General features: G+C 41.2%; 1 protein-coding gene across 1 annotated transcript in view; it reads left to right on the top strand.

Annotated features, from left to right (window-relative positions):
• The window catches only part of LOC111216922 (voltage-dependent T-type calcium channel subunit alpha-1H-like), a gene marked incomplete at its 3' end in the record, with an annotated part of 21,997 nt that extends 6,480 nt beyond the window's left edge, over window positions 1-15,517 (top strand). Inside the window, exons 5-32 of the mRNA XM_022738577.1 lie at window positions 5,191-5,509; window positions 5,843-5,935; window positions 6,640-6,800; window positions 7,097-7,151; window positions 7,262-7,387; window positions 7,600-7,748; window positions 7,830-8,015; window positions 8,136-8,253; window positions 8,359-8,514; window positions 8,642-8,740; window positions 8,845-8,943; window positions 9,136-9,221; window positions 9,689-9,812; window positions 10,044-10,112; window positions 10,352-10,536; window positions 10,685-10,811; window positions 11,019-11,144; window positions 11,730-11,819; window positions 11,970-12,167; window positions 12,275-12,424; window positions 12,569-12,678; window positions 12,782-12,912; window positions 13,022-13,030; window positions 13,075-13,133; window positions 13,256-13,334; window positions 13,600-13,721; window positions 14,470-14,625; window positions 15,371-15,517. Of these exons, the coding sequence (XP_022594298.1) occupies window positions 5,191-5,509; window positions 5,843-5,935; window positions 6,640-6,800; window positions 7,097-7,151; window positions 7,262-7,387; window positions 7,600-7,748; window positions 7,830-8,015; window positions 8,136-8,253; window positions 8,359-8,514; window positions 8,642-8,740; window positions 8,845-8,943; window positions 9,136-9,221; window positions 9,689-9,812; window positions 10,044-10,112; window positions 10,352-10,536; window positions 10,685-10,811; window positions 11,019-11,144; window positions 11,730-11,819; window positions 11,970-12,167; window positions 12,275-12,424; window positions 12,569-12,678; window positions 12,782-12,912; window positions 13,022-13,030; window positions 13,075-13,133; window positions 13,256-13,334; window positions 13,600-13,721; window positions 14,470-14,625; window positions 15,371-15,517 (3,529 nt within the window). The remainder of the gene's footprint in view (window positions 1-5,190; window positions 5,510-5,842; window positions 5,936-6,639; window positions 6,801-7,096; window positions 7,152-7,261; window positions 7,388-7,599; window positions 7,749-7,829; window positions 8,016-8,135; window positions 8,254-8,358; window positions 8,515-8,641; window positions 8,741-8,844; window positions 8,944-9,135; window positions 9,222-9,688; window positions 9,813-10,043; window positions 10,113-10,351; window positions 10,537-10,684; window positions 10,812-11,018; window positions 11,145-11,729; window positions 11,820-11,969; window positions 12,168-12,274; window positions 12,425-12,568; window positions 12,679-12,781; window positions 12,913-13,021; window positions 13,031-13,074; window positions 13,134-13,255; window positions 13,335-13,599; window positions 13,722-14,469; window positions 14,626-15,370) is intronic.
• Between the last annotated feature and the right edge of the window lie 4,849 nt (window positions 15,518-20,366).

Raw genomic sequence — 20,366 nt, 5'->3', positions numbered from 1 at the left:
TATATATTTTTAAACATTCAATAATATTTTTCCATGCAAGTTGTAGAGTGTATTTACTTTCAAATGTTTACCTGACTTCAACACAAGTCTGTTATGTTTTAAATATCAGCAAACTTATGTTAGCTCGGTAGCTAGTCACAGCTAAAGTTATCATTTAGCTAAACTGACAGGTGTCATTAACCTGAACAACCTTTTATACGTGGAAACAATTTTAGCCGAGTGTGTGGAGTTTTATTTTTGTATAGCAGCCTGGAGACGCCTCATGTTTTTCTTTAACAAGCTAACATAGCAAAGGCTAACATTACCAGCTAGTTTACAGCAGTGGTAAAACCGCCTAATATGCTTTAAGTAGCTCTTTCAGCTACACAAACTCGGGGACTAACGTGTAACCTAACGTTAGCGTCGGCCGAGCTAATAACGTGTTTCCCTGTGAAAACGACAATAAATGTCACTGGAAAATAATGGAACAAGTACTTTTTACTCCACTTTATTTATTCGAGAGCTAGTTGTAGGTACTAAAAATCTACAATGCTTTTATAAAACATGATGGATGCACTGTCACTGATTATACAAGACACGAAATAGTTAAAGTTAGTTCCACCTTCGCAGGTAAACCGTAACATGATACTTACTCATTAATGCGTGCTTAAATATCTAATATCTAATATTTCTGTATTATAAATATTTCTGCTTATAATCTTTATGTAATTTTACTCCTCTGACATGTTCAATGCAGTTAAAATTATTTTTATATTGCAGCTTTGTTACTCTTATTCAAGCTATGGATCTGATTACTTACTATGTCAGTAAATAAATACATTAATAAAATAATATAAATACACCCAGTGGTGTCTCATCATGCAGACTGTTATTTGACCCAATATTATACAAAATTTAGGCCAGTATAATGGAAGAAACCTGTGGTTCCCATAGGTTCCCATATTTCCCACATTTTAGAGACAAAACAGCAACATGTCTTTGCAGGAAAACATCCCAGTTACTTAACAATAATCCACCACTTGTCTCTTAATACTGTATGTTATTTTATCTTTGCCCTTCTCATTCTTTTTGTCCTCCCTCCAGACCGTCTGCTTGAACCTCATCATGGCTCCCCATGAGGGAGAGAGGGGTAGGCAGCGGGAGGTGGCATTCCCTTTACACAGAGGAAAGGGAAGTTTGCATCCACATGGAGGGAGAGCAGCTACCCTACCCGGACCTGGCCCCAGTGGTGGCCTTCTGCCTGAAACAACCACAAGACCCAGGAAGTGGTGTCTGAAATGACTTACAGCCCATATCCTTTCTTACTGCTGTGAGTCTAACCTTGTCTAACACCTGTTAAAATTAAATATGTGTAATAATAATAGCATTATCTCTAAACTAGGTATCATACCACAGTGTATATTTCTCAGTGTATCCTTTAGGATTTAAAACATGTAGACTTTCCCCCCATGAATTTTAAATGTGTCTTTTTTCTCATCAATGTGGCTGTCGCATATTAAAATATCATAATATTGTATTAATTTAGCTATTATTAGTCCCATTAGCTGCTTATACTGTGTAATCCACTATTTTCTCCTGATGTATTACATGATTGAATCAATATGCTGTCATCCTGTGACCTTTGACCTTAACCACTTCCTCCACATGGCTGGATTATGCTTCCATACTGGTCATCCTGCTCAACTGTTGTTTCTGGGCATGTACAACCCCTGCGAGGAGAGGGGCTTCAACATGCATGTCAGTGTGAGCCCCCACTCTCTTGTAAGTGACACTGGCTGTGACATGTACAGTTACTGTGTCATGAAGACCTAGTTTGAACAACAGTTTCATTTCGTTCCAACACAGTGTAGTTGTTTACATCAGTGTCTGTTATTGAGGTGTGGGCTGGAAAACCTTTGCTGGAATGTGAATCTCTCATTGGATATGTGGTGTAGACTACTGTTGTATGTTTTAACAGATTTTATTTTTAATGTGAAGACTAGACTTAAAGTTCAGCTTGGCTGTCTTGGTTGCATGTAAAATACTTGTTTTATATCAGGGAATATTTTCATATTCTGCTTTCAGATTATAACGTGTGGATTTAACTCTAACTTGCCTCGTGTGTTTCAGTGCAATCTTAATTCTTGGCTTCAGAACATGGTCATTTAAAATTCAAAAATGTCCATCTGTATTGACGAGTAAACACAACCTTTCCCACTAAAAGCATGTAAGAATCAGTATATTTGTCTGTGCTGTATGTTTAACTATACATCTTTTTATCATTTGTCCCCAGGTACTACTGGATCTTTTCAGTTTTGTCTACTTCTCAATGGAACTGGTCATCAAGGTGGCAGCCCTGGACTCTCTGGCTACAACGGAAGTTACCTTAGCAACAACTGGAACAAGTTTGATGTCTTCATCTACTTTGGAGAGTGAGTATCCCACAAATCTCTTGTCTCTGCTTTGGCTTTTGTCTGCAGGTAGACAACAGCAGCAGTCACCTTAGGAATACATCATATTTATATCTCAGTGTGTCACAGCAGGTCCCACCTTTGTCTCCAAGTGTTTTACTATGTTTTAGAGTAAGCATCCTACACAAAAAGGTTTTAAACCACAAGACCCATGCTGGTTTTATTGACTTCATATTCACGATTAAAATGTGTGTATATTTTTTATTTTGATAATTTAAAGAACACAAAGTAAAAACTTTTTCCTCTTTTCTGTCTGCAACTATCCCTCCAGGGTGCTGGATTATCTTCTGGTTTCCCAAGGTATCAAGATACAGGTCCGTCATGCGCTCAGGCTGATGCGACTCGTAGGCAGAGTCCCAAGTAAGTGGTGTTTGATGAGAACACAATTTTCATTCTCCTCAGTGGTCCTCAAACGTGTTGCCATGGTTTTCATTCCTGCCGTCCGACCTGTGCAGTGGCTGAGAGATAATTTAAAATGGGCTAGGGTTAAATGCTCAAATGAAAGCTTTTCTCCAGAATCCAGAAATATTGATTCAGATAATCTCATCATCACCACTAAAAGTGGCGCCATTATTGAAAGAGTCATGCTGTACAAATATCTTGGCATTTGGATTTGATGAGAAGTTATCCTTTAAGAATCATGTATCAAATCTGGTGAGTAAATTTCAGGCAAAGATTGGCTTCCTGCTTCCTGTTGCATTGCAGAAAAACTGTTGTTTGAGGCAACTTTTTTTAATCAGTTTAATACAGGCTTTGGCTGGTACTTTAAAGCTCCTTGATGCAGTTACCACTCTGCTCACAGGTCTTCTCTCTCTGAGAGGCCAGATTTGCATGTGTATTTGTTTATTTACGAAGCTCTTCTTGAAAAACTGCCTTCATATCTATCTAACATCCATGTTAGTTTGGTCCACTGGACCACATTGGACCAGGACTAATGACTAGCTTATGCTCCATGTCCCTTGAGTTCATACTGAGCTTGGAAGATCTGCTTTTGGCTTCTTTGCACCTTCCACCTGAACTGTCTAACAAAGCACTTTAAAAACAAAGCCGTTGGTACCTCTTTGATCATTTTAGATTCTTAATCTCTAACCTTTTAATTTCAGTTTGTACCTGTTTTAATTGATTTTTGTGATGGCATTATTTGTGAATTGTATTTATATGTTGTTTTTAATTGATGTTTTTTTTAAACTGGTATATATCTCAATATATATACAGTATATATATACTGTATATATATATTTATACAGTACATATTCTGACAATATGTCAGAATAATCACCTCTGATGGAGTCGTCTCCCTGTCCTGTGCAGGTATGCAAGATATGGTGATGATACTCTTGGACACCTGCCGATGCTTGTGAACGTTCTCGTCCTGTACATCTTTGTCATGTTCATCTTTGCCATTGTGGGAGTTCAGCTGTGGGCGGGGAAACTGCGCAACCGCTGCTTCCTTGAGGTCGACATCCCAGAGTAAGAAAACTGCAGTTTTTTTTACTGCTATTAATTGCATTTGTGTATGTTGTGACTGACTTCTTCAAGACCTCAGAGCCAATTATAGGAACATATTTAACACAATAATGTGATGTTAGTCAGATACCTTTCTGCTTTTAATGTGTAAAGAATGCTGAGCAAGACACTAACTCACATTTCTGTGGATAAGAGCATCAATTAAATGCTGAAAATACCATGTAGTATAAGGCAGTTGTAGGATATCAGTTAATATATTAAAACTACATTAATAACAAATACTACATCTTGTTTTAGAGCATTAGGTTGTGGTATGTCTTCATATCTATCTATCTATCTATCAATCAATCAGACTTTATTTGTATAGCGTATAGCACTTTTTATACAAACAGTAACAGAATAGAAGCAATAAAAATCATCACATCAAACACACGCGCACACACACACACACACACACACACACACACACACACACACACACACACACACACACAGAGACCCCAGTCACCCCCATTTACACACAGAGCACTAAGTGATAAAAACAATAAAAGTTAAGACAACAATAATAATGAATGAATGAATAATGATCAAATATAATGTCTTTAAAACCAAGGGGGGCTGAGTGGATGGTTGCCGTGCCACCACCTATTTAACCTTTCCTGAAAGAGTATAAAATATTGTTTCATGGTGATGCTTCAACAAGGGCAAATGGTCCATCTGTGTTACTCCATGTCTCAGTTAAAAACATGCAGTCAATATTATTATCTAAACCCAGTCATCAATGAGAAATGTCTTGTTTAAAAGAGATCTTACATATAAAAGTGCTAATATTCAAGGTCACTGGTAAAGTTTTCTGAAAGGGAGAATTGGCAGATGGTGGTTTATGTGAGCATATAGATCTGACATGATTAAAATTCACGCCATAAGTTTGTTTGGTGTTATGTCGGTGGTGTTATTTCTGGTGATGATGACAACAGGAGTTGTTGAAATGTTGGAGATATCAAAGGGGGTCATATAAAATGGATGGGACGTCCGACCCCAGGGCAGCAGGGGGACTAGTATTAAAAACAGAGGTAATTGGAGGACAGCAGGAGTAATGACTGTGTGGTCCAGAGTTGTTGTGGAATGGATTAGTGTCACTAATACGATCCACTGTTTGTAATTTGGCTCAGTACAAAAAGACACTGTAACAGGCTCATGTGAAGTGTGAAGGCTACGTAATGACGTCTTCAGTGCAGCTGTGTGTATAAGCTGTTATTCTTTCTCTGTCCAGAAACTCCAGCGGGTCGTTAAATCCATACTATGTGTCCAAGTATGATGAGGAGAGCCCGTTCATTTGTTCGTATGACCACAGCAACGGGATGCGCCGCTGCCATGACGTGCCGCCTTACATCCGGGATGAGGAAACCTGTTCGTTGGCTGTTCCCAACCACAGTTCAGCTGCAAACAAGTTCTTAGTCCCTGGGGCCGCGGCTAACGCCTGTGTGAACTGGAACTTATACTATAACATCTGTCGCGCCGGGGACCACAACCCCAACATGGGAGTCACCAGTTTCGATAACATCGGCCACGCCTTGATCGTCTTATTCCAGGTAAGAGCATGTGCAGAAATAGATGCGGATGTTGGATTTAAAATTGAAGCTGTACTTTGACAGTTTATGTCAGTGACGGGGGTAACAGTCAGTGATGGGGGTAACAGTCAGTTATGGGGGTAACAGTTTGAATTTAGAGAAGGCAGGCATCATGTGAGGATGTGGTCCTCTGTCATCTTCTATCATCTCTGTCTGCGTTATCATCATAGGTGAGTCTATCTTTCCTCTGGCTGGAGAACCCGTCATCACTCTTTAGGACATACTGCAGTATTGAAGTTTTTATTCACTGTTTAGTTGTTGACCATGTCACGTTCTGCCTCCCTCCTCCTGCAGGTTGTCACACTGGAAGGTTGGACAGACATCTTGTTTTTTGTCATGGATGCTCATTCCTTCTGGAGCTTCATCTTCTTCATGCTCGTCACCATTGTAAGTAGCAACTTGTCTTAGTTTTTGTTGGTGAACAACATTAGTGTTTAACCATGTTCCCAAGTCTCCAACCACAACCTGACAACAATGAAACTAAGTGTTCACAATGATCCTGCCATGCTACAGATTTTTTTTAAATAACTCAGCTTTTTTGGATTAGAAAAAAATGTCTCTTAAGTGTAGATTCAAATGTTATGCTGCAGTAACAAACAGGAGTAGTTTATGCAATATATACAATATGAAACCTGCCAGGTAGTCGTGGTTACATAAAAAAACATACTGAGAACTAAAGCCCTAATTAAAATATTGGTAAATGACGTATAAAAACGTATTGTGTTGCTCTTATTGTTATTGTTTGAGCTGCAGTTCTACTAAAACCTTTATTTAAAGCTCTAAGTGTGGTGTGAGCTACGTTTATCGTGTCTTTTGATGCGTTGGAGAGAGTTAGAAAATGCATGAGAGAGGGCATGAAAAAGAGAAGAAGAATAGGAAACAGGAGAAAATGGATAGTTTTGATTGAAGGAACACAAACAACAAGAAAAACAAACTTTCAGAAAGACTTACTCCAAGAAATCAGCCACTAAATCAAACAGTTCCAAACTTTTTTATCTCCCTGTCATCATTTTTCTGTTGAGGCTGGTCATATTCACTATGTGCTCATGTTGCTGGTGCAGTGTCCCTAAAGATGTTTCCTTCCCAACCAGATGAGCTCCTTCATCATTATGAACGTGTGCGCGATCGTCATCGCCACGCAGTTCTCTGAGAGCATGACGCGGCAGAAGAGAGAGCAGCGAGCCAACCCTGTCGTGCAGCTGTGTCTCCAGTTCCTCCGCTGGCTGTGGACCATCGCCTGCAGCTGCATCAGGTCAGATAGTATAAAGGTTGTATCTGCAACTAAGACAAGTGCAGGTCAGATTTGTAGTCTGCAGTGATATCTGGTGGTATAATTTTATACCCTAACCCTCAAGCAGAATATGTGCAGTTCTTAGGATGAAAGTAGACGTAAATGTTTTCCTCTGGTGTCGGTTTAACAGTGCTTCTAGTTTCAGGCAGAGAAAATGAGCATTAACCCAAGTTTAAAATCAAACATGCCTTTAGATTGTCTCTGATCCTATGGGGACTGTTGTCAATAAATAACACGTCCTGTCTTTCAACCGACAGACGTCGTAACAGGGTGCAGCCCGTATGCAGCAGGAGTGAGACCGGTGGCATACTGGTGAGACTAGTCAACAGCTTCTTTTTTTTGTTTGGCAGAAACCACCATCAGCAGCAGCAGCAGCAGCAGCAGCGCCTTTGACTCACTAACTGACTCCCCCTGTCTTCCAGAAACATACCTGGGAGCCATTGAGGAGAAAACTTCTGAGGTTGATCAACAGCAAACTCTTTGACCGGGTGATCATGTTAGCCGTCTTCTTCAGTATTCTCGCCATGGCCATAGAACACCATGGGCAGGTGAGGAGCAAAGTGCTGCTGTCTCATTCACGACGTAAAGGGAATAGTAAACTGAGGAGTTCACTACTCTGTGTTTCTGTTTTTTCCTTCTTGCTTATTTTGTATTGATTGTTTATGTTCTCACGCCTCCCTCTTCCCTCTCTGCATTTCCACGTTCTCATGCGACCTGTTGCTCCCTCTCTCTCTTGCTCTCCCTCTCTCTCTTCCTCCAGCCTAAGCAGGTGGCAGAGATGCTGCGGATCAGTAACAACATCTTCACTCTCGTGTTTGTTGTGGAGCTGATCGTAAAGCTGCTTGCCCTCAAGTGGGCCTACTTCAAGGACCAAAACAACATTTTTGATTTTGCCATCGTTGTCATCAGGTAGTATGATCCTAAATGAAACCCATGGATACAATATTTAATAGAGCATATTAAAATGTGTTTGTTTTCTTTGGGTTTCAGCTTGTGGGAGACATTTGCCAAAGCTGATGGCAGGTTGTCCGTCCTGCGTGCGTTTCGTATGCTGCGGTTTGTGCGGCTGCTTCACTTCCTGCCTTACCTGAAGAGACAGCTGCTCGTGCTGAAGGCGACCATGAAGGAGGCAGCCCTGCTCTGCCAGCTGCTGCTGTTTGTCACCATCATTTTCAGGCACGTGCACTAAATCCTTCCTCCCCATGTGTCTGTTTGTGGATATCTGTCCCGTTACAATGCTGTTCTAATGCTATAATAATCACCACATTTAAGTGATTGTGTCTGGTTTCTGTGCAGTGTGATAGGCATGTGCCTGTTTGGTGGCAAATTTACCTTCGAGACCCAGAGCGGAAGCACCATCAAGGACCGGATGAATTTTGACTCCCTACTGTGGTCCATGGTCACTGTGTTTCAGGTCAGTTTTTGACGTCCTAATCCGTGCCATCATCGTTGTATTCCATCATCATGCTGTTTGTGCATGAATCTGTCTTGCTCTCTTTGATTAAATTTATCAATGTAGATCCTGACTGAGGAGGACTGGAATCTGGTGCTGTACAATGCCGTGGCTGCCACCTCCCAGTGGACCTTCTTCTACTTTTTCGCCATCATCGTGGTCGGAAAACACGTTCTCCTCAACGTTCTCATGGGCGTAGTTGTCCAGAGCTTCCAGGCCATAGTGAGGACCTCTGTTGTACTTTTCTCCAAGAGCTCGATGTTTTACAATTTACACACACAACGTGTCTTTGAGGAACGCACACTCAAACACTTGCATACACACCTATGCTGATGTCTATTTGTTTTAGCACTCCTCAGATTCAGATGACGAAGACTCCATCAGCTCCACTTCATCCAGCCAGACTTCTGAGAGCGAGTCTTCACTGAGTGAAAACCACGAGACAAATGTAAGTTCCTCAGAGTCACAGCTTCCATGTTCTGGTTTCAGAATCTAGTGAGAGGTGTCTGAGATAGTGATCAATCTGTTTACCTCCACTTCATGTTGTTCCAGGGTTCCTCTAGACCCGATGAAGACTGCCCTCTCCCTCCATGTGGATCCGGCAGCCCCACTGTGATCAGCTCTGCACCTACAGATACCAATGACCATGACGTGAGTTCCTAAGAGCAAGAGTTTGGGATTTTACAAGGTTTTACACACAATGATGCAGCAGCAAGAAATGTGATCAAAGCTGATTTTGGATTTTACAAAAAAATGACTTTGCCTTTATTCTGAGCAACATTTTGCTGGTGCACCACACCTCTGGTGGTTCACTGACAGATGTGTAACTGTTCACCTCTGCAGATGTCTTTGAGCTGGATCCGGAGAGTGCTGCGCTGGTGCAGACAGCATGAGGACTGGTCCTTCTTCCTGTTTTCTCCACAGAACAGGTAAGTCTCAGGACTTCACACATAAAACTTAGTAAGGAGCTGGTGCAGCCAGAGAAAAAAGCCTCAGAAGGTGTTAAAGTCTTACATTTCATTAACAATGGTCTTGAATATTTTTTCTTGCTTTTTCTTTTTTGATTTTAGCTACAACTTAGCCAAATTATTATTTTTCAATCTGTTTATTAATATCCTGACATTTATGCGGGTGAATTCATTTTTATACATTTATATTATTGAGACTTACTGTTATATCCTGTTATTTCTTCATACTTTGGCTGACAGGATGGTGATGCTGAAACCCTGTCATATGATAGACAGCTTTAGGCAATCGGTGCAAAATCTCATGATCTTCAGGATGAACCATCAGAAATATTTTAATATTTTTTAATCTTTTCTTTCACTGTGTCTTTCATTTTCTTGCTTTTCCTCTCATGTTTTCACTGTTGCTGCTTGTGTGTGTTTGTGTCCAGGTTCCGTATCTTCTGCCAACGCGTGATCTCTCACCCGATATTCGACTATGTGATCCTGCTCTTCATTTTACTGAGCTGCGTCACTCTTGCTATAGAGAGGCCTGGAATCAACCCGACGAGCAGGGTGAGACACACGTGTGACCTGCAGTCACCGTCAGCAAACACACACACATGCCCATCCACTCAGACACATACATAGTACAATAAATACAGACGCATGCACACACACACAGCACGTGTCCTCACAGTACACTCATACTACATGAAATGTTTGAGTTGACATGGAAAATACAAGTTTGATGACGCACAATACCAAACACACGCAGGTTAAGATGAATCTCACTCTGCCCTTCAGGAGCGACAGATCCTGAAATTGTCCAATTACGTTTTCTCTGCCGTCTTCCTGGTCGAGATGCTTTTCAAGGTAAACACCGCTTTTGTTTTTTTAACTGCAGAGGTCTATGGTGAGTGTGAAATGACATTCATATTATACCTACTGGTGATTACAGTTACTTCCTGACCTTGAGATCAGTTTGGACTGAGGTTTATAATTTTAGATCATCTTTAAACAGATTTTGTAGCTAGATAAGATCTAAGATTTTAAGAAAAACATTTTTCATAATATTTTAATTTTGCATTGATGAGTTGTTGCTCTCACACCAGATTGTAGCTCTGGGTTTGGTGTATGGGAAGGACAGCTACTGCCGGTCCTCCTGGAACGATGTGGACGGTTTATTGGTGATTCTGTCTTTTGTCGACATCATCGTCTCTCTGGCCAGCAGGAGCAAAAACAAAAGTCTGGGCTTCCTCAAAGTTTTACGTCTGCTGCGAACGCTCCGCCCCCTGAGGTACCTCCTGTATTTGTGTGTAGCTTCATGATCTGTGTGTGTGTGTGTTTACAGATCCCATCTTATTTCCTGTTTCATATCTCAGTCAGTTGTGTGAGTGTGTGTGTGTGTGTGCATTGGTTTTAATAAATGTCTGTGTGGGCTCCAGGGTGATCAAGCGAGCCCCGAAACTGAAGCTGGCTGTGGAGGCTCTGATGGCCTCGGTCAAACCCATCGGAAACATCGTTCTCATTTGCTGCGCCTTCTTCTTTTTCTACGGCATCCTTGGGGTGCAGGTAGGTTGGCATGCACACACACATACAGTAGATGTCTTTTACCCCAACTGACAATGACGTTTTAAAATGAACAACACAGCCTTTGTCTGCTGAGAATGTGTTGGTGTTCATAGTTCATAGTTTAACAGCCTTGTAGCTTTCATGCAGCTGAGAAATAAAATACAGTAACTACAGAAACTCTGTCTTCAACTCACACAAACACTGCAGCTGTTCAAAGGGAAGTTCTTCCACTGTCTGGGCGAGGACATCACAAACATCACCAGCAAGACTGACTGTCTGTCGGCCGACTACCGATGGGTGCGAAAGACGTACAACTTTGACAACCTGCCTCAGGTAATGCACCGAGGGACGTGGGGTTTGGACATTAATGCACAGCACGATCGATCTCAGTACAAAATGAAGCAGGTAGAAACAAGGAGCGAGGAGTCAAACGGAAACTTTGTCTTTGATCCTTAAGAAGATATATTTGTGATTTTAAGAACCAAAATCCATCTCAAAGTAGTTTTACATTTCCTCTCTCAGCCTTCTCTCTGGAGCTCTAGTAACAACAGGTCAGTGAGCCAATCAGAAGGTGCCGTGCTGCGTCGACAAATGCTTCAGCATGTTGCTGATGTTTCCACCATTGCTTGAAATCTTAGTGCCACAGACATTGCACGTTGCACTGTTAGCATCATTTTGTGTCAAATTAAGCCACACTTCCTCGACTCCTCGACTGCCTCTCGCTAAAGCGTGTCGTCATTGTTTTGAAAGGCACACGGAACTAAGTGGAAGGCATTGATAAGTGAATGGTTAAGCATAAAGACAAATGATGTCGATGGATCGAACCAGTTGGAACCGGTTCTCAACTGGATCCGGTTCTCGATTGCCATCCCTAGTGTTGACTGAGCAGTTATTGTCTGTCTGTTGTTTCTCGTCCAGGCTCTGATGGCCTTGTTTGTAATGTACTCAAAGGACGGCTGGGTCAACATCATGTATGATGGGCTGGATGCTGTGGGAGTAGACCGACAGGTATGTTTATGCTTCTACATGGTAAGGCAAGGATGGATAGGCCTGATGTTCATAGTGATGGATTGCTCTACATTATACTGTGCTTTACAAACAGCAGTGGAACAAATCAGTCCTGTCATTTTAATTTGGTCTCTTCTCTTCTACTTTCAGCCTGTGAGGAACAACAACAAGTGGATGCTGTTGTTCTTCATCACCTTCATGATAATGAGCTTCCTTCTCCTCGACATGTTCATCGGCGTGATGGTGGAGACCTTCCACCAGTGTCAGCAGGAGCAAAAAAGACGGGATCAAGAGGAGGAGGGAGGAAGGGCACGGCCAGAACAAGTCAGGGGTAAGGAGAAAGAGTTAGTTCCTCATCTATGTATCATGTATGTGTTTGAGTTTACACACATACATAATTATCAATTGTGAATGTCTGCATCTCTGTGTGTTTGTGCATGTTCACAGATACGGAGGTTGAGCAGGCGCCATATTACACCAGCTACTCCCCCATCCGTCAGTTCATCCACAGTGTGTGTGTCAGCAACGGCCTGGATCTCATCATGAACCTCACAATCGTCCTCAGTGTCATCTTCATGGCTTTGGAACATTATGGTCAATCTCTGGTAATGCACAATGCACACACACACACACACACTAACACACTAACACACTAACACATGGACACTGTGTAGAGGATATTCAAACACTGACTGAGCATGGACTCTGTGAGGGCACAGAGTTAAACCTGTGTTTGTCTGTGTGTTCAGTACATAGAGAATCTGATAGAGAGGTCCTACTACGTGTTAACTGCCTTCCTGATCATTGAAGTCCTGTTGAAGCTTGTGGCCTTTGGCGTGTGGAGATTCATAACTAACAGGTAACACGCTACAATTAGCCAGAATTCAACTTCTTTATTCGCTTTTGTGTATTAGGTATTGTTACCATGACTTGTGTGTGTGTGCGTGTGTGTGTGTGTGTAGGTGGAATCTGTTGGACATCATTGTGGTCTTCGTCTCTATCATCAGCATCATTCTCAGGATGAAAATGATGAACACAGTTCCTATCAATCCCAGCATCCTTAGAGTCACTAGAGCACTAAGACTTGCACAAGGTACAAGCACACACAGACACACAGACACACAGACACACACACATACACACACACACACACACACACACACAGACACACACACACACACGACAAACTGAAATCGTATTAGTTCTGAAGTGTGTGTGAGTGTTGGGTGTGAACAGTTCCTGTGTCTCTCTTCAGTGCTAAAGGCCAAGAAGATCCGAGTCCTCCTGACAACCATCATCAAAACGCTGTCACAGGTAAAAACACACACACACACACACACACACACACACACACAGTGTGGGGTTGATTCATTACAAATGTAAAGTGAGTGTGAATGCTTTTGTTTTGCTGAGTCCATGAGTTTCTTTGGTTCCAGGTTGGAAATATCTGCCTGCTCTTTATGTTCTTCTTTTTCATCTACGCCGTTTTGGGAGTGGAGCTCTTTGGCAGCCTAGGTCAGTCTCACACACACACACACACACACACACACACACACACACACACACACACAAACAGATCCCATCTTTGCTCACCTGTGTGGAGCTCTGTTCTGTCTCTAAACTGTTGAATCTGAAGCTGATGCTGTTTGCACATTTCAATTTTGGGATGAATAAACTTTTATCTGCTGAGTCAAACACATCTCTGAAGGATTTTTATTGTCCACAGTGCAGAAAGACAAAAACACTGTGTGTGTGTCTGATGTGTACATGTGTTGATCAGAATGCAGCGACGATCACCCGTGCCTGGGTTTACATCGGTACTTCAACTTCAAGCACTTTGGACTGGCCCTGCTCACACTCTACCAGGTGTGCACCGGAGACAACTGGAGCGGGATTTTGAAAGTACGCACACACTCATACATGCACACACACACACACACTCATACATGCACACACGTCCAGCTACCCACTGAGAGAGCAGTCACGTCCAAAAGTATGTAAGGGATAAGACACAACAACTGAACTTATACCCTAGACATATGTGATCAAATTCAAAACACAGTTTGTTCAGTCTAATATTGGTGTGTTGATTTATACCTGGACACAAACACCTGTGTCGTAGGTGTCAGGTTGTTTCAGCCAGTGAGAGAGCGATTCCTCTATAGTGTGATTTGATAGGACGACGTGCAGGTTGTTTTAAAAAGTTTTGTTTTAGTGAACAGCATGAGGTCAGTGGATGAATCTTCACGACATGAGGTTTCATGGGAAGTCTCCATTTCACTGTTAAAGAAACTCTGGCACCTCTTACATTACACTCTGTGATTTTCGAGTCTTTTTCTATTTATTTTCTGCAGTCACAGTTCTGTTCATAGTTTTGTTCTAATTATAGGACAGGAGTGTTTTAGTTTTATTATTCTTCTTCAAACTTCATTGTAAGTTACAGACGCATGAATAAAGTTTCATTTGAATAATTTGTGTCCGATCCAGATGGGAATATTGTGTATTCTCTACATTCTTTTCTTTATTTTTTCTGTTTTTTTATTACGTTTCTAATGGTCTGATTATTCAGAATGCTGGTAACTAAACAGAGAAGATTTCAGTCTGTGTGCCGCTCCTCTTCCTCTCTGATTCTCGCTCTGTGTCTCTCTAGGACACCTTGAGAGAGTGTTCGCCCGGCAGCGTTTCCTGCTTGGCTACCTGTCCTGGGTCTCTCCGCTCTTCTTACCACCTTCGGGTCATGGTCCAGTTTGTGCTGGTGAACCTGGTGGTGGCGGCTATCATGCAGGCTCTGGAGGACAGCACCATGGTACAGTCAGTGAACATGCACAGACAAACACACAGTCATTGTTTGACAGGAACAGCTCTGAGGCTTTATTTTATGATTTTCTTTTCTTTACATTTTCTTAATAATTTCCTGGAAAGTTTCCTGGAAAGAGCCGAGTAATCTGGTTCTAATTATACTTAAAACAGACACATGATCTTTATTTTACTTATATTATACATAAAATTAATTAAATGAATTGTATGTGAAATTTATCTACAGTCAATCAAACAACTATAATATGAATATCCAATTGACAAATGAATAGTGGATTAATATTTACTTCTTTCAAGCAATCCCAACTGCACATAAACTCAAAACAGAAATGAATTTTAATTCGCTGGCTCAGACTTGATCTGTATTTTTTCTATAATTAGTACCAAATTAAATCAGTATAGCAAAAGAATCTCCTCCTACTGTAACTCACTATACAACAAATAAACACTGAGGATGAGATTTAATAAAAGAGCAAATTCACACATATATACATATATACTTAAATACAAGATTATCTGTGGTCAAAAGTCAGTTCAGTTTTTTGTAGATAATTCAGAGTAACTGGGGTTTTGTGTTTGTAAAATGTAATTAATCACCTTCAGCCCCGCTGTCAGAACACACACCTCTGAAACTGAATCCTAATAATGCTAATAAACCAAAGCCTTGATAGCTGACTGTGAGACTGAAATACAACTGACAGAAAAACTCTACTAACCCTGTCTCTCCTTCCGAGGAGGAGGAACGAGGAGAAGGCCATGCTGCACGCAGAGCGGGCCCACTGTCTCCAGAGGAGGGCGTCGGCTCCGAGGGCCACGTAGATAGATCTGACACGGAGCCGGCCCCTCCGTCTCCGGCACAGTCCCAGATCAGATCCAGCTCTGTAGACCGGTCTTCATAGTAATCAGTCAGTCAGTCAGATTGAGTCAGTCAGTCAGTTCAGTCAGTGAGTCAGTCAGTCAATCAATCAATCAATCAATCAGTCAGTCAGTCAGTCAGTCAATCAACCAATCAATCAATCAATCATCATCAGTCAGTGAATCAATCAGTTAGTCAGTTAGTCAGTCAGTCAGTCAGTCAGTCAATCAATCGTGTATATTTGTAAATAACATGAATCCCACATGTTCCTATAACTTTTTTGAATCTTAATCTTAACTCATCTTTTTTAATCTTTTTTTTTTGTGTAGTTATGATAAGATAGTTACTTTTACATTTGAATGTTTGTATTTTATCTTTAAATTGGTAATAGATGTTATATAAATATAATATTTTTCTTTCGATACTGCTTTGTTTTATTTAAATGTTGTTGTATTTTTAGTTGTAAATATCAGTAAAATAGATAATAATAACTGAACAAACCTGATTTTACCGTTGTTGTGACTTTTAATTGATTATTCAGTGGTTTTTAAGCAGTGACATAAACTGGCTTTAATGTGCAGTGTATGAATGAACAATGAATGAATGGTGTTACACAGAAAAATAATTGTTACCATTTTATAAATTGCAGTTTTGTTACCATCATATTAAAAATACGTTGGGTACCAAAGGTTCAAAAACTAGAGCCACAAAGCCAACAGGAAACAAACAGCTGCAATCAGTTTATCGTTGTATTTACAGGGATATTGATTTACGGATGCTAGCCATGGTTCTAATTAACAAAGGAGAAAAAAACATTACAAAATTGCCCAACAAATCCAAAATCTGGCCTTTAAATCATGAAGTTTTAAATAATAATTAGCTTTACTTCATTAATTAAAAATAGAAAACAAATAGAGTAAAAATAATCAAATTAGAATACGCCATGATCCCAACAAAAAAGATAAAGAAAATACTACTTACACTAAAAGATTTAAAAAAAACACACATGCAAACACACTAGAACTCAAAAGGTGAAGAGGGTTTGGAGACAAAGGGAAGTCCTGATCCTGGCCTCTGTTTACAAGGTGGGAGGAGTACTTCCACAGGTGTGTGGTGCTTGTGGAGAGAGCTGAATAGGAGGAGGTACTTCCACAGGTGTGTGCGTGCTTGTGGAGAGGAGGGAATATGACTGTAGTTTGTAACAGCTGATATCAGTTTGGATGTAAAGCATGGACACCGACCACAGCCGCCTGCTTCCTGGGAAAATCTTGCTGTCTAACAAAACCTTTTATACCCTGCCACTTGGCTAAACTGACAAACATTTCAGGGGAAATGTACTCTTCCCTCTTCAAGGATCAGGCAGATCAGGGAATTGAAGGAAAGTAGACTTTATGACAAACCCATTACTATTGAAATGATGTGACTACAAGACCAGCAAAGGTGGTAGCCATCTTGGAAAGATGTGTGAATGTTCCCAAATCTGAATAATGAGGTTTTCCTGCTCTATTCATTGTGTAAATGCAACGCATGGTTCACCCACATATTTGACTCCACGTATTTTAGACCTCTTAATTCATTCTCAATATTAACAATAGAGACTAACACCAGACTTATCCAGGGTTCTCACACTCCTGGAAAACACATGGAAAATGGAACATGGAAATATAAAGGGACATCACTGAACTGCCAGCTCTTGCAGGACCCTGATCCTACCAACTCTCTCATTGGAGTCCTCGTTCGATTTAGGCAAGAGCCTGTTGCAGTAATGGCTGACATCCAATCCATGTTTCATCAAGTTCATGTCTCAGATAAGCACATCAACTTTCTTCGCTTCCTCTGGTGGCCTGATGGTGATACTGTGCAGTCTCCACTGGAATATCATATGAAAGTACATCTGTTTGGAGCTGCATCATCACCAAGTTGTGCAAATTATGCTTTGCGGAGACGTGCAGATGATAATGCCCAACATTTCCCTCTTGAAGTGGTTAATACAGTCAAACATAACTGTTATGTGGATGACTGCCTGAAATCCATGGCTTCAGAGCAGGTCAATTGCTGAGGACAGCAGAGCAAAGAAGATGATGGAAATGGATTTGGATACAGATCAACTTCCAATGGAACAAGCACTAGGACTAGTAGTGCATTGAAACTGACAAGTTCAAGTTCAGGATCTCAGCGCGAGAACAGCCACAGACCAGAAGAGGCATTTTGTCAGTGGTCAGCTCACTTTATGACCCTTTGGGATTTCTTTCCCCATTCAGTATGCCAACTAAGCTGTTGCTGCAGGAACTTTGTAGGAGAAACTTGGGGTGGGATGAAGCTATTCCCCATTTCTTCTCTAAGCGATGGTCTGATTGGCTGGAGGACCTCCAAAAGGTGGCTGAGTTCAAAGTGGATCGCTGTGTTAAACCCAGAGGCTAGTCAAGTTGGATATGGAGCCTTGTCTTACTTGAGACTGGAAAAAGATCATAAAGTACATGTTGCATTTCTCTTGGGAAAGAGCAGAGTTTCTCCACTTAAGCAGACTACAATTCCTCGACTGGAACTCACAGCTGCAGCTCTTGCTGTTCAAGTTGATAAAATGCTTTTCAGAAGGAGCTACAACTTAAGCCGGAGAAGCCAGTTTTCTGGACTGACAGTCCTTAAATATACCTGTAATGAAACCAAGCAATTCCACAGCTTTGTGGCAAACAGAACCTCTGTCATCAGAGAAGCAGCAGATGTTGATCAGTGGAGATATGTGGGTTCAAAGGAGAATCCAGCAGATGAAGCATCGAGAGGAATGAGAGCTGAGGATTTCCTGAAAGGCAGGAGATGGATAAATGGACCTGAGTTTCTCTATAGATCAAAGGAGGAATGGCCTAACCTGGATGTGGATCTTGATGTGATTCTTGTAGTAGACCCAGAGGTCAAAAGGGACTTGACACGCTCTTGTCAAGGATTTGGAAAATGCCACCAACCGCCTGATCCATTACTTTCCGTCTTGGATGAGGCTAAAAACATCTGTAGCTTGGTTTTGGAAGGTCAAGGGAATTCTCATGTTACTGGGACAGAAGGGAAAGGAATTTTGTGCTTCTGCAGGCCATGGTAAGGACAATCTGGAGATTCAAGAACATGAAGTGGAAAGAAGAATTCAGAGCTTTAAAGCCACACTCAAAGGACAAAGTCTAACTCCTGAAGATCTTGCCAAGGCAGAGCAGTCAATCATTCAAAGACATAAGTTCAGAGCTGAAATTGCCTCACTGAAGGGTGGCTTTAAAAATGTCCCCAAAGAGAGTCTACTGTATAAACTGGACCCAGTAATGGATGATGAAATCCTCAGAGTGGGTGGTCGGTAAAGCAGCACTGGCCAGTAGAATCCAAACATCCAGTAATTTTGTCCAAAGAACTGCATGTATCCAGACTAATTTTTCGCCATATCCATCATCATCTGGGACATTCTATCACTTGACTGACCAGTCGTGCTGTGCACTTGAAAGTGGTATACAGACTGGATACAGACTCCTGTATAAATGCGTTTTATCTGTAGACAAGGCCCAGTCTCAATTATCAGGTCTGATAACGGCACAAACTTTGTTGGAGCCAACCAAGAGCTGAAAGAAAGTCTGGCTGTTCTGAATCATGGCAAAATTCAAAGGGCTTTGGTCCAGGATGGCATACAACACACCAGCAGCTTCCCATCATGGTGGCATCTGGGAGTGCCTGAGTGGTTCAGTGACAAGTGTTCTCACCAGCAAATTCTGGACGATGAAAGGCTCCAAATGATTTTTTGTGAGGTTGAGGCAATATTAAATGATAGACCCATCATGAAGGTCTCAGATGACCAGGGTGACCTTGAAGCCCTGACACCAAACCACATTCTAATGTTAAAGGACAAACCAATCATGCCACCAGGACTGTTTGACCAAAGTGATCTATACATCAGGAAAACGTGGAAGCAAATACAGTACATGGCTGAACTCTTCTGGAAGAGATGGATTTCTGAGTACCTACCCAGGATGCAGGAGAGACAAAAATGGACAAGGCCAAGAAGAAGCCTCGCTCTTGGAGACATTGTCCTTGTTGCAGATGCCACAGCTCCAAGAGGATCTTGGGTGATGGGGAAGTTTTGGATGTCAGACCAGATGCAAAGGGTCTGGTGCGCTCTGTGCACCTTCAAACAAAGACCAGCATTCTGGAGAGGCCTGTGACGAAGCGTTGTCTGCTACTGGAAGCAACATTCTACAGGACTGACTTCTTTCTCTACTTCTATTTTTCTCTCTATCTTCTCTTTTTTTTGTAGGTTCATTAAGAAGAAGAATTATTTAAGGTTAATGCATGACACATGGAGTATTACTAATTTCATAGTTCATGTTGTGGGAATTGCTCCTTTTGAAAATAACAGTAATAGTGATTTAATTCACAATTAGGGGTTGGAGTGTTGGAGCTATTTATTTGTTGTTAGTATTTAGTTGTTATTTTATTAATAATTAGTTAATTTTTAATTTAGTTAATTATTGCTTTATTGATTATTCTAGATGTTTGCTTTATTTAGATTAGATTTGATAGTATTTTCTTTTGCTAGTCGTTTGTTTAGTTTACTTATTTTCTTGTTTAGCATATTTAGTTTTTATGCGTTACTAGTATTTTGTTTGTTTTTGTTTTGCTTATGAATTGGGTAACACTGTGGGCACCTGAGGTTATTTAGGTAGGAAGGCAGGCATAGGACCAGAATGCACCTGGGTGGGCCTATGGTTTTTTACCAGAGCAAGAGAGGCATGCAGTAAACAGGATTTCTTTGTTCTTTGCGTGCTTGCTTGTTTCGACAAATAAAACATAAGTAACGCAGAAACTTGACATGGATAATGCGCTTCTTTTGCCTGCATTCACCTCAT

This window comes from Seriola dumerili, unplaced genomic scaffold (assembly GCF_002260705.1).
Source record: "Seriola dumerili isolate Sdu_G_001 unplaced genomic scaffold, Sdu_1.0 BDQW01000036.1, whole genome shotgun sequence".
Taxonomy (NCBI): Eukaryota; Metazoa; Chordata; class Actinopteri; order Carangiformes; family Carangidae; genus Seriola; species Seriola dumerili.
The sequence above is the reverse complement of the archived record's forward strand: the minus strand, read 5'-3'. Positions and strand labels throughout refer to the sequence as shown.